General features: G+C 52.3%; 2 protein-coding genes across 5 annotated transcripts; both read right to left on the bottom strand.

Moving 5' to 3' along the window:
- Nucleotides 1-3747: 3747 nt before the first annotated feature.
- Nucleotides 3748-7057, bottom strand: LOC119112308 (mitochondrial import inner membrane translocase subunit Tim29). 4 transcript variants are annotated; one of them, XM_037236428.1, is made up of 4 exons: nucleotides 7000-7057; nucleotides 5639-5746; nucleotides 4692-4793; nucleotides 3748-4469 (listed from the first exon to the last, which is right to left on the bottom strand). In XM_037236428.1, exons 2-4 carry the CDS (start codon nucleotides 5685-5687, stop codon nucleotides 4033-4035), a joined length of 588 nt encoding a protein of 195 aa, XP_037092323.1. In that variant the 5' UTR covers nucleotides 5688-5746; nucleotides 7000-7057; the 3' UTR covers nucleotides 3748-4032. The 4 variants fall into 4 exon arrangements, with proteins under 4 accessions (XP_037092323.1, XP_037092320.1, XP_037092321.1 ...); XM_037236425.1 differs by lacking the exon at nucleotides 7000-7057 and adding an exon at nucleotides 6555-6655 and having other exon boundaries at nucleotides 4692-4857; XM_037236426.1 differs by lacking the exon at nucleotides 7000-7057 and adding an exon at nucleotides 6555-6655.
- A 2003-nt stretch (nucleotides 7058-9060) lies between these two features.
- Nucleotides 9061-12857, bottom strand: LOC119112291 (uncharacterized). Its single transcript, XM_037236403.1, has 2 exons — nucleotides 12765-12857; nucleotides 9061-10878 (listed from the first exon to the last, which is right to left on the bottom strand). Exon 2 carries the CDS (start codon nucleotides 10849-10851, stop codon nucleotides 10222-10224), a length of 630 nt encoding a protein of 209 aa, XP_037092298.1. The 5' UTR covers nucleotides 10852-10878; nucleotides 12765-12857; the 3' UTR covers nucleotides 9061-10221.
- Between the last annotated feature and the right edge of the window lie 563 nt (nucleotides 12858-13420).

Raw genomic sequence — 13420 nt, 5'->3', positions numbered from 1 at the left:
AAGTAGCATTATATCCGAAGAAAATATAAGCTGCAACATTTTTGTGATTTGTTTAATTGTAGTCAGAAGTCTCCAATTTGAAACCATAATTTTTTGGTCGTGCAAATTACAATAAAAGTACAGTCAAACTTTTTCGGTAAGCGTTTAGAGCTGATGGATATTCCCTTACTCAGCCCATGTTTTCATGTTACCGGAAATAGTGCTGGTGCATTCCCTGTGAAAAGCCTTAAAACAAAGTGCTAGAAGTTTGCGAAAGAAGAGCTCAACGGTGCTTCTGGGTCATTTTCCACCGGAAAACTGATATCTAAATGTGATATTGTTGACTATTGCGTGGGAGCTTCCGGCATTTCTCACGATGCGTAGCCCGCGTGATTACGGTCATACATTTTAGCCCCGACGATTGGAGTCGAAAATGTGTGATTGAAATAAGCTCAAATCGAGTTGCCACCACTAATGTGCGATCAACCAGCGGCTACCTGTACCAAGCGTTGCGCACGGTTCCCACACTAATGCTGCTGAGGCCTCACGACTCCCAGCCTGTTCGGCCCACGGATTGTAAAAGCGACATGAGTCAATTGGCTGGTCCCCTTGAACTCATCGTCGGCTCGCGAGTGGCAATGTGTGAGCTGTGACTGGACAGCCTGCGGCCGGCCGTCGGCGGCTGGGCTGACCCGCCCCGTCCGCCCCGCAGGTCAGCAGCGCTCGGAGCAGCGCGTCAGCCGCGTGCGTCAGCTGCTGCGGCCGCCGGAGCCGTCCGCCGCCCGGGACGACTCGCTGCCGGCGGACCCGCCGCCGCCGTACGCCGACGGCCGGCCGGCCGCCGTCTCCACACCCTGCCGCTGCGGCGGCGTGCGGTACGCGGGGCGTGGCCGGCTCGACGGGCCGCTGGCTGTGGGGCGCCGTAGTTGAGGCCCGTCGTGGGAAAGGGTCTAGTTCGATTTTCAGTACGTATAGTGAAAGCTACACGCTGGTGAGAGTACTGGGTGTTGGTGCGGTTGGAGTTGCCGATCATGGCGGCGGCGTTTTCTGTCGTTTTCCAGGAACCTGGCAATCGTCTGCGTTTCAGTCGTATGTCTGTCGGCATCCCAAGCTCGCCCTGGGCCAGCGAGCCGCTGACCCTGTGCCAGTCGCTGGCTGAGATGGGTGACCTTTAACCTCTGACCCTCTGACCTCCCGCAGGCCTTACGGGTGGCGGGACACCTCGCTGAGCAGTTCTGCTGACGACTTCAGCCCGTCAGCACCCCTGGACAGCTCGGCCAGCAGTCCTGAGCGATACCCGGCCGCGCTGGACCCTCAGCGGTACGCGACAGGGGTGCCCGGCGGCGGTCACCAGAGGTACCCGGCCGGCGCGTCGGCTCAGCAGCGCCGGTTCTCGGACGGCGTGCAGGACCCAGCCGGGCGCAGCCCCGGTTGGGATCCGGAGCTACGCGGCGCCGTGGGCGGGCTCCAGCTGCGCTAGCCGCTCCCGTGTCGCGTGGGGCCGACGCGGGAGCGACCCGCACGGAGCCGGGCCCGTCCCCGCGGCGCCAGAGCAGCCCTCTTCCTCTCCCCGGGAGCTAGGCGTCTCTCGTGGGTGTCAGCGCTTCGTGCAGCGCCAGGGCCGTCCTGCAGGCACCGGCCGGCCAGCCGCCGGCGGATAGCCGGATTCCGGACGTCCCGGCGCTAGCTGTGACAGTCTGGTCAGCGGTCTGAGGACAGCTCCCCTACGAGGCCCCGGGGCCCGGTCGGTCCCGGGGCCGTAGCGGGGCTGGCGACATCAATGTACGCTGCCACAGCATTGGCTCCAAACCCGCTCCTGACTTTCGTTTTGATATGCATGCTCTTAGAACGGGTCATTTGTGAACGAGTACTGTATGCTGTAGCCAATCAGCCGTAGTTAACCGACTGCCTCTCAGAGCGAGCGATTGTGTCGCAGTTAGTCGACGTTAGCTCATCGCGGAATGTACCACTGTATCGTATTTTTACGGATTTTTACCGTTGATCGTGGAGCGGGTGCTAGTGCGCCTTGTATAATATCACTTTTTATGAAATCTGCCGGCACGTACGTGTTGTTTTAATTGAAATCGTACGCTTTTGTTTGCACTATTTTAGAATTCACAGCCATGCCTGCACTGTATGGGCGATATTGCGTTGTGCCTCCCGGCTGGTTCCTTCGCGTAGCTGTAGGCGCATGACCACAGGCTACCCTGTGGACACCACCCTTTAGTCAATTTCTGTGATACCTGTTTTTCAGCTCGATGTCTTTGACCCTTCTTAGTTGATCTCCCTCTGCCCCGTTTGGGGTACCACTGCATGCGACTGGGATGCGGTGTGGTGCCCGTGGGGCGTTTCGGATATCACGATTGTCCGTGTGATGGAGCCTGCGATGCAACGTTGGTGCAGGCTGGCGGGAGTTGCCGTATGTCTCAGCCCGTCGTGCGGCACGTGACCGAGACCTGCCGAAGCAAGCCCTAGGTCCGGACGTGTCACGCTTGTCCGTGTGATGGAGCCTGCGATGCGGCGTTGGCGCAGGCTGGCGGGAGTTGCCGTATGTCTCAGCCCGCCGTGCGGCACGTGATGGAGACCTGCCGAGGCAGGCCCCAGGTCCGGACGTATCACGCTTGTCCGTGTGATGGAGCCTGCGGTGCGGCGTTGGCGCAGGCTGGCGGGAGTTGCCGTATGTCTCAGGCCGCCGTGCGGCACGTGATGGAGACCTGCCGAGGCAGGCCCCAGGTCCGGTGATCCACAGCTGCCCGTCGTAGCGCGGCCCGGGTACTGGCGCGCGGCCACCGGCCTTGCGTGGCCTGTGGTGTGTTGCTGAGCCCGTCCCAGTGTGGCCTTGGATGGACCCATCGATCGTCTTCCGTGACCCGTCCATTATGGCGCCGACCCGTGGGGCCGCGCGGCACCAGCGCTGTCGACGCCACGGCAGCGCGCCGCCCGCCCTGGTGACGCGGCGCGCGGGACACCCGCGGGCCAGAGGACGCTGATGGCATTCAGTACGCGTCCGGAAGGTGGACATTACTTCATGATGAACGCTGTATGGAAGTTAGCGAATGGATCTCTGGCGATTGCTGTGGACGTACGCTTAGCAGTGTAGCCTGAACGACCATCTCGCTTGCTCATGCCGGACATGATATTAGACGTGTCGTAGGTGGCCAGCTACAATCAACGCCTTGAGTCTGTTGGAGACCTGCGCGAGGTCGCTTATGTGATGGCTGCACCAGGAAAGCTCGTGTTCGCTGTGTGTCCAGTCTCGAGCTCCTCCTGTGGGGCCTCTGTGTGATACTCCGGCACGGCGCGGCGGCGCACAGAGACGGTCTCGGAGTTCCGGCGGCCCGACGCTGGAGCCGATCCAGCTCGTGATCGCAGGGCGTGTCGTGACACTCACGTGGCATGCATGCCCACGACGTGATGTTTTTGTACTGTTGGCGATGTCATGCCCGGCACCTGGAGTGCCCGGCCCGTCTGCGGCAGTCCGGTCGCCCGTGTGCTCTGGAGTTCTTACGGTGACCGCCCTGGCGCCAGCGTGTGAACGCGAGGACGCGCTGGTACTGACCGCCACACTTCCAATACACCAGGCCGTTGGAGTGGCGCATTTGCGACGCAGCTGCGCCCTGAGCCATGCCCACGCCTGTGATAGGACAGAGTACGCCGAGACCAGCAACGCCCGCCGCCCTGACCGTGCCTCTGGCGCCTGGTGCCAGTCGACAAGCGTGCTCAAGACCACGCGTCTGCGCCATGCCGCCCATCGGCACACAGCCATGCTTCCAAGGACACCAGACGCTGCATTTATTTGCGCGCCGTCATTAAATGTATTGCACGAGCATGACGTGCTGCTCCCCGAGAGTGCGCGACTCAGCGGGGAAAGGTCACGAGCGAGCGCTGCCGGAGAGCCCTCGCAACCCAAACGATCTCAACAGCCCTGCATACAACAGACCCGGACCACGGCCAGGCCCCCACCCGTCCATGTTCAGTACGACGCATGCAAACAAGCACCGTCATCTAGTCCACGGCGGTCATACCAGCGGGCCGCACGCCGCCGTGGTGGTCTCATGACACGCTGGGGCCGCCGACAGCGGTCGTCTCCACCAAGGCCTTTACCGCATCAGCATCCTGGTACACGTCCTCATTGACGTCATAGTCCCGCATGCGACGCCAGAGGCCCCACCACCGGCCGGCCGCACCCACGTCGCGCACGCGCTCGTGGAAGCTGAGGTAGCTGGGACGCAGGTGCGAGCACTGGGCAGCGTGCAGCGCCGTGCCGGCCGGGTACTCGAGCTCCCAGAGCAGGCTGAGCGGGCCCAGGTTCTGCGCGCGCAGCCGGCCGTCGGCCTGCAGCTGGCGCAGCCGGCGCACGTGACGCTCAGCGGCCGGACTGCGCTGGGCCGGCGCCAACAGCCGCAGCCGGCCGTCGGCCGCCAGCAGCTGGTCAGAGAACTGGCGCTCGCCCGGGCTCGTGTTCCAGCCGTACACAAGTGCAGATGTGCCTGCCGGAAAGTCGGCGGCAGAGTCAAGAGCTGCCAGTGGGAGCGCGACGTGGCGGCACCAACCCCGGATTAATGCCGGCCGACAAAGCTGGCTATCCAGAACTCACTAAGACAAGCTTGCTGAGGAATGCACATAAAGGCAGCAGTGCATTGCTGCAAAAGCAAGCAATCGAGGCACCCCTCAACCTAAACCCTATCCTTGTCAATCCAAATATATCTCACCAAGCGCGTAGATCGCTGATTTCACCGGCCGATTCCTGGCATCCTTTGCGGTGTCCCGGAACACTTCGGCATAGTCCTGCCCTAGCTGACGCCAGTAAGCTCCTGCAGTGCATGACCAGTGGTGGATTACTGTCCCTCTGCCCACTGTCAGCTCTAGTCTTGCTTCCTGTGTTTAAATATAACAAAACAATTACTTTCCAGTTCAAGTGCAGACAAGGGAACCAGGCTCAGGAAATACAAATATACATGAGAACCAGGGCACAACTTTGATGACAAAATTAATCAAACCTTTGAACAAGATCTGTCATGATGTTTTATTTGATATGACTCAGGTGCTTAGCTGGTGAGAGGCCTTTTCAGGGCAAGGGGTATTTCTCTGATCCCAAGGTTCTGACCTGAGGCCTGCTGTAAGGGCCTCTGAAAGAAGGCAGAGGACCTACCACCAGACCAGAACCAAAAATATTTAAGGTGGCAGCCTCAATTTTAGCATAATACTTTGGTATTGGGATTTTTAAGGCAAATGATGAGTGCTATGATGCTATGATGCTATGATGACATGTTGTCAGTTGGTCTTCCATGCAGATGAATGTAAAGTGAGATATACTGCAAATCTGTGTGCTAGCATCACCCAAACATAAACATGAGTTAACCATGTAAAATCTGACTTTGACAAAGTTGCATTTTTGAGGAGGGGCTTTCTTTTGAAGACAATTATGGCACACTGTTTTGACTGAGATATCAGCTCCACATCAAGTAGTTCCATCTAGAGGCACTTACATCATGGCAACATTCTATGCAATGCTGTACTGACCACAGACAGACCATCAGCAATAATATTTCAAGCACTCCTTGGTTAGCACCACAGACAAACCATCAGCAATAATATTTCAAGCACTTCCTTGGTTAGCACCATCTTTCAACTAAAAGCACAAGATAATTTAACTTACCCCATCTTGACAGGGGTCCATTTCTGAACCTTGTCAATAATCCAGACATGTAACAACCAGTTCTCTGGGTTGCCTGATCCACACAGCTCAATGTGAATGTTAGAAGTGCTGAAATAAGGCATATGTATGCCAATGTTCCACACTGGCACCTTACACTGCAAGATTAAATTGTTCATCAGCTGACATTTCTAAGACATCACATGTCCTAAACAATCATAAGACAGAAATACTTAGGGACATCATATCATCTTACCTCCACATATAACAATTATGATACTGACAGGCTGTCAAATGTAAAAGTAGTAGATGTAGATATGGATAGATGCCTGCTGTCAGTGACTGCAGACATCTATCTGGCACACTGATCACAACAGATGTCAACAGGATGGCAGATTGCAAAGAGATTGGGTGAGGTATGTAAAGTAAGAAAAGAAAGCAAGCAGGAAGTAAAGTAAGGACAATGAGAAGTAAAATGACAACATGACCACTAAATATGATGTCATGATATTATAAAAATATGACATGGGACTAAAACAGGTAAAAAGTGTTGTGTCTCTGAACCACCCGAGTGCTCGCTGTAATAATAGTTTAACTTTGAAGTTAAGATCATAGATGCCCATCTTATTTCTGGTACTTCCTGCCTCAAAGAAGACAATTATTTTACAATCAAAGAATGTGCAAGGGTCCCATGCAGCAGATCAAACTTAAATGAATAAATTTTTGCAGACTGGGTCCCCTGGCACCCAGTATTACTGTAACACTCCAGTCAGAGGCCTCCTTACCACGGGATACCAGCCTTTCCGTGTGCGGGATGTATTTCCCTCAGGAGTTAACCGTACTTGCCAAATCCTTAATCAACAGTCTGAGGTACACGTAAGCCTTGCGTAAAACGCCCCGCACATCTCACAGAACTCACCAAAAAATAAGTGATCGCACCGCCCTATAACCTACGACCGCCCAAAATGAGCCCGAAGTGACTGCCTGGACGCGCGTCTACCGGCATCAAGGTCGTATTTAAAGGTAAAGCTGTCCGGCAATTGTCACGTCGCCTTTGCTCGACGTTAGCGTGATGTCACTAGTATGCGGTACGTCGCTTCGCCAGGGACGCGCCAGGAATAACTGGAGGCGGGGAGTAATGCTGTGGGCTCCAAAACAATTATTTCCCTTCAAAGCCTATTTTCGGGGTCCTTTGTGCGTGACCCCGCAGGGCGTGTGCTTGTCCCAAGCGCACATCCCCGTGAACCTAATGTTAAATTTCAGAAGCATGCACTAAGGCACATACAATTCGGGCCCTCAAAAGAGTACGAAACGCTCCACTCCAGCAGCAGGTTGCTTGCATCACCAGTGGTGTGGTGACTCACCACAGGGAGTGCGTAGGAGCAGCTCGCCTTCACACGTCCCACATCAGTGCAGCACGGCGAGCGCTGGGCAGTCGCGCCCGCCACGCCTCGGTCCGCTCCACCACTCTCTTCCTCGGCCGCACAGCACGCGCGACTGCCCCGCCGCGAACGCTCTGCTCGGGGTTTTGGTTTCCGACTCAGTTTGGGCGGGGAAGGGAGAGGTCCAGCACGTGTAGCCCCGCTCTCCACGTTTGAGAAAAAAGTGAGTTGAATTTGAAGAGCTCGTTTTTCCTGGATTTTGACGGTAGGCACGGCCTTTTTCTAGCGCAACCCCGGCTCCTGTCCCCTTGAACTAAACACGCAACGCGAAATTGAAAAGAGATCAGAAATGGCCGCATTTAGAAATGGGCTTGGATCTGCATGATCCGGCTTTTACGGTAGCATTCCGGCGTTCTGTCTGGAATGAGGTGGCAAAACAGTGTATTGGTGTGCATGCAGTTTAACAGGCGGCGGTTCATCCAAACACGCCATTTTGTGTTCCAAAAAGTTTTTCATGAGACCAGCTATAATGGTTTCTTAACGTGTCGAACTAAGCGTACACCAGAGCAAAAACAGTGCTTATATCGGTTTATTAGCCGGATGTCATCATGTCAGCCTCTCATCACAACACTAGTACTCGCAAACATAGCTAACGGCGCGCATCATGCGTGGGACACGACTGTCCCCAACGGGAAGCTCCCACTTATCCATCACAGCAACAGCTAAAATGCTAAGCGATGCGATCACTCAAATCATCAGTTGGCCCTCCACCGCGTCCCCTCCCCACCATTCATCGTTTGGTCCCAATTACTGGGGACGGCCTTGGCCCAGACAACCAACAATCAACAGTCATCATCAGTAGCAGCATATATGCCACACATTAACATTCCATCAGCGGACGGGACATATTCTGCCGTGTTCAGGACTCATAACTTAAACGAGCTACGACACTCGACACACCTGGTATCTAACTCAGCATACATTGATGTGAAGGAAAACCCTGTGTCCCGGCTATGGCAGCATACTGGCTCTTACGCGTCGCACATATCAAATACGTATCAGCGGAATGCAAAAGCAATGAAGGCGCATAGCAACCTCCTTACCCAGAACCTCAAAATGCGTATCACACTCGCATCACTTTGCCCTTTAGTGCACTCCATATTAAAGTTAAAAGCACACACCCAGACACAGCCAACATGGGTTGCGGTGGTGATGTTTGGTGCTTGTGCATCAAAACACACACCACTTAAAGTTAATTTAAAATGTCGCTGGCGTCCAATCATGAATAAAGTTACACAGCACTTCACAAGGTACATAAACCAGCTGACATAACCAGTAAACCAGCTGATATAACCCGTGAGCCAAGTGATACAACCCATAACCCAGGTGATATAACCCGTAAACCATATCATATAACCCGTGAACCAGGTTGTGCAACCAGGAAGTTCATTCGAATTTACTTGGATTGAACTTATCGGAGGCGGCGCCATGCGATCGAAGATAGCTGGGTTAGGATAGCGCGAATCAGTGCGTCGCGGTTTAAAGGCACCATATCGTTCGTCCCGTCTTCGTTCCGTCACCGTTGGAACGTAACGGTTGGCAGTAATTTGTTGGTGGAAGACTGGAAATGTCCACAACATGAAGAACCGTGGCTACCCACCAAACATGAATGGGACGAGAGGGACCTCCACAACATTTTGGTCATTCTAAGACCCCTCTTTCCTGATTGAAAGTTAGCTGGCTCCACCCGATTTTTTATCATGGGGACGTTCTTACGACGCACAACCATGGGTGTGATGACAGTCTGGAATTACTGGCAGGGACCAGGTAAAAGGCTCCCAAAAGTATAATAGTGGCAACCACCCCTAACCCCGTGACGTCTTGCATTTCTGCAATTTATTCCTGGTTTGGATGACAGTGATGCGGATGTCTCCAGCCCCACTCCTGGGCTGCAACGTCCAATCAGTTTTGACTCACGCATGACAGGTACCATCCAAGAAGCCACGAGCTTGGAGCAGGCCGTCGAATTCATGCAATTCCTCTGGCCAATAAAGCCTCGATTGAGCAGCCCCGTGGCACAATCAGCAACTGGCCAATGAATAAGCATGAGTACTGGCATCACAAGAACACAACACAGGCGGCTACATGGAACTGCAACTACACTGACGCTACGATTGTAAACCTCGAACGCTTGTCGTGAGTCAAAGCCGGCAATATTTTCGCCTAGCTTAGCTAGCGTAGCTAAACTAGACCGGCCTCCCGTTAACCCACAGCCACGAATCCCATAGTTAGGATGGCATTCGAGCTTCGAAAAAAGGGAATCCTGTCAAAGTTCATAGAAGTTGTGGCATCTTCAACTAAGCAGCGGCAATGCAGGGGCCCGCTATCAAAATACGTGCGATCTTGGTCTATCTCACCTGGGCGTTTGTAAACAACTTTCGGTCTCAAAACAAAACCAGGTATTAACCATACTCACCAAACTGATATATCCTGTAGCAAATCTCTGATCACGCCAGCATTACGGAGTGAGGGTAGCCCTAAAAAGAAGCAAATAAGGACCCGAAATTCAGCAAAGAATAGTGATGACATGTAATTACAGATATAACGGAGATCTAACCGAGGGAAACATATTTCTAAATGTCGCTCATTCCCAAAAAGCAAAGCATACTTGTGGTAGTTATTGAGCCCACCATACATACCAGTGACTGCTTCTTGTACTATGAAAATACTAGTGGCATATGCTATCAAACTTATCCATGCAACAGCGTTATTGCATTATGCAGTTTACTGCGTTTTCCACACAAAAGTGCAGTCAGGCGCAAAAAAGTTTGTACGGTTTCCCGGAGATATATGCAGAATCCTTACTCACATTATCGTGCATTTATAATATTCAAACTTCTAGATTATTCCTCTCAGCACGCATGACATGATAATGCTCCCCCCCCAAAAAAACCCAACATTCAGATGATTGTAAGACCCTGAAGTGAGCAAAACCCTTTTTCTCGCAAGGTACCAGATCACAGGGTAATCCTTTCCAAGAGCTTCAGTCATTAGGAAGCAGGCTGCCATCTGGCTCGAAGCGATGGAGGCGGCGGCGGCGTCCGGGCGGTGTCCCGGCGGAGGCGGCGGCGGTGTCCGGACGGTGTCCCGGCGGAGGCGACGACGGCGTCCGTCCGGACGGTCGACGGAGGCGACGCCGAGGACTCACTCCGCCACCGGTTCGGCGTCTTGGCGCAGCAGGACGCGCACGTGCGCCCAGACGCACCACAGTTCTACCAAGGCGCAGAGCAGGCGCCCGACCACCAGCACGGCCAGACCGGCCAGCACCAGCGGCCGCGGTACCCAGGCCAGCGGGCCGGCCCACACCCCACGCTGCAAGCCCAGCACCCAGATGGGCAGCACATGCAGGCCGCTGATGGCCAGCACGCCCCAGCGCGTCTTAAAGCCGTCGGCCATGACCAGGCGGCAGACGCGCGGACCGCGCGCTATGATATCAGCCTTCCAGCGGCTGCCGGCGCCGCTGTTGCAGGCGAAGCAGAGCCACTCGAGCGAGGCCACCAGCCAGCCCCACTCGCTCACCAGCGACCAGAGCAGGCTGCGGCCCAAGTTGTCCACCACCACGTCGAGCCAGGCGCCGAACGACGAGCACTGGCCAAGACGGCGTGCCGCCCAGCCGTCCACGCCGTCCAGCACCGCCTGCGCGGCGTACAGCAGCACCAGCATCGACGCCTGGTCGTGCCGACACTGCCAGGCGCCAGCCAGGCATGCCACGCGCACATACCCGATCAGATTCGGCACATACAGCAGGATCTTCTGCTCGGCTGAGAGCACCATGGTAAGCTTGTGGTATGCAGTGTTGTTCTGAAAAGGCATTGCTGCAGCTGCTCACACCACATGGGGCAGGCAAGATGGGCTGTGCTACATGCTTTTGATTATGTAGGCTGATAGCTGCTTTTTAAACATGTACTGCACAGCAAAATGACTGGCAAATCCCAAACACTGTGTATGTTGGTATCCGAGATGCAAGAAGATGTCCCATTCACAGCAGTTTACAGATAATTCACAACCTGTGCTCTTGAAATCAACATCACCAGTAACAGTCCTGAAGCAATGGGAATGAATTTGCTAAGTGTGCAGGATTCAGAGAAGAGAGTGACAGGTATCCAACATCTGAGATTCTTCATTATTATCACTGGATTCAACATAAATTGGTGATATTGTGTGACATTTGTCAACACATGGTTTTACTCCAACTGGATCAAACAGATAAACTGCTCCTGGCCAATGGACTGGTTCTATTTCTGTGCTATGCTATTCAATGTTATACACTATTATCAAAACCATGCCCATGAGGATAGCCATGCAGAATACCCCCAAAAATAATTCTTGGGATTATAATGCCATTCTTCAATTGCTTACACTTGCAGGGCTACTCGGGTAGCTTGCATCATGCACGTTGGCATATTACCACTAGTTAACATTGCTCTTTAGGCATCTAAAAACCTGAGATGATCTTGCCATCAAACAACATCCATACCTGTTAGAATTGAACTTGCCAATTAAGTGTTAGGTAAAACCTCATCATGGCACCTATTCCTTTAGGATATGTCCTATGACATTCAGTAGTATATGTTACATCAGGCATTCATTGGATATGTTCCTTACATATCTATCACATTAAATTCAGTGTCATTTGGCTCATTGAAGTCAAATGGGGTGACTCTACTAAAGTGCAAAAACTTATCAAACTTGGAACCACCTCTGCATATTTTATAAGTGGCAATGGCATTAATAACATGCCTCATATAAGCCCAGAAAACAACTAGAAAAGAACTGGTGCATAGAGTGGTAAAAATATTATTGGTAGTGTAGACCAATTTTAAAATTCAGCAATGCAACCAAATTCTAGCATTTCTGAGTCCATGTGTATGAAAAACCCACAACTAACATCAGTAACCTGCAGCATCACAGATAAGCTTGGCACCTAAATCACTCTTCACACAGACTTACTCCAGATAGCGAATGGGCTTCCAATCTCCATTGAAGAATGGGGCCCCAGTTCTCAAACTTTTGGTGTGACTGAGTCTCCCACAAGTTATTGTGAGCTGCTCAATTTTTGGCTGAAAAATGCTGCCAGCTATTCAGACAATGATGTGTCTTTGAAATCATTGACCCACAAAATAAAGGAGGCTGCACATCAAATATCTGTCAAGCCAGTGTGTTTGGTGGTGGTTAGCCTGCAAACAAATCCATTCCCTGCACCAGACAATTATGTGACATCAGTGAGCTGGACCCCACACTTATGTAAACCAAGCTCAGGCTAGGCCTAGCTGCCCTTAAATTTAAATTATTTTGGGTGAAAAATGTTTCCAGAACATTTCTCTGCAAGTGACCTTCACAGCATCATAATTTCTAGACACACTGGCTGCTAGTGCTGAAATTGGTGGATTTGAACACCACGTACTTAATCCTGAGCACTCCTGAGCATCCTGAGCACCTGAGACTTAGTGTGCACTTCTCAAGATTATTTCTAAAAGGTAGCTGTTATACTGGATATGCTCAGCATGTCATGAAACATTTAAAGTCATCACATGGAACGCCATCAGACGTGACGGTGGCCCACCTACGTCTATCATGTTTTGAGTACCCAGCCCCCCACCTTTCCATTCTAACTATATACACATTGCTAACCAGCAAACACATGATCATAATTTGGAGGAAATGCTGGAAACACACATCTCACCAACCTCTGTTTCAGGTTACAAATGCCTTCCTTAAACTCACGACGACCTACACCCGACGGCGTCCCTACCGCCACACGAGGCCCTCGCCGTCATAACCGAACGCACAAGCTCCGCGTGACTGCAAGTGTTTCCCCTTGATTTGTAACAAATGCGTCGTCTACGCCCTCGCGCCAAGAACAATACACTAAAGTACCGATTTGAAGCCCTGCTACGCGTTGAAATCTGCAATAATCGTAACGTTATGATCAAATTGCACTGAAAATCGAACATTTTTGGGCCATATGATTATGGCCACGTGATCATGTCTTGTAGCGACACGAAACTTGAACTGGCGTTTCTTTGTTAAAAATTGAGTACAGTGGTATGCAGTTTTATGTATTTTGATTATACATAATTGTTGCGACTGAATTAGTCGGCGTTGTGACTGAGTTATTGTTACTCCCAAGTGAGAGGTGTTCTGTTCAGTCGTGGCGCAATGTGAACTTCCAAGCGAGTAAAATCCAAGTAAAATCGTTTGTCACGTGCGGTCAAGAATGAGCAGCTGCATGGTGCACTAGATATGTCAGTATGTAAAATGTGCTATGCGATAGATTTGTATGAATGTGTAATGTAACGTACTTGAATGAGTGCAATGTAACTGATTTCTTTAAAAGTATCAG

This window comes from Pollicipes pollicipes, unplaced genomic scaffold, assembly GCF_011947565.3.
Source record: "Pollicipes pollicipes isolate AB1234 unplaced genomic scaffold, Ppol_2.1 Scaffold_7261;HRSCAF=8764_pilon_pilon_pilon, whole genome shotgun sequence".
NCBI lineage: Eukaryota > Metazoa > Arthropoda > Thecostraca > Pollicipedomorpha > Pollicipedidae > Pollicipes > Pollicipes pollicipes.
This window is presented reverse-complemented; position numbering and strand designations above follow the sequence as displayed.

Excerpts from the sequence above, each read along its gene's own strand:
- LOC119112308 (XM_037236425.1), bottom strand. The coding sequence starts at position 5,659 with ATGGACCCCTGTCAAGATGGG. Across the intron at positions 4,858-5,638 it reads TGGACCCCTGTCAAGATGGG|GAAGCAAGACTAGAGCTGAC; the intron begins GTAAGTTAAATT and ends ATTTAAACACAG. Across the intron at positions 4,470-4,691 it reads ATCAGCGATCTACGCGCTTG|GCACATCTGCACTTGTGTAC; the intron begins GTGAGATATATT and ends ACTTTCCGGCAG.
- LOC119112291 (XM_037236403.1), bottom strand. The coding sequence starts at position 10,851 with ATGGTGCTCTCAGCCGAGCAGAAGATCCTGCTGTATGTGCCGAATCTG.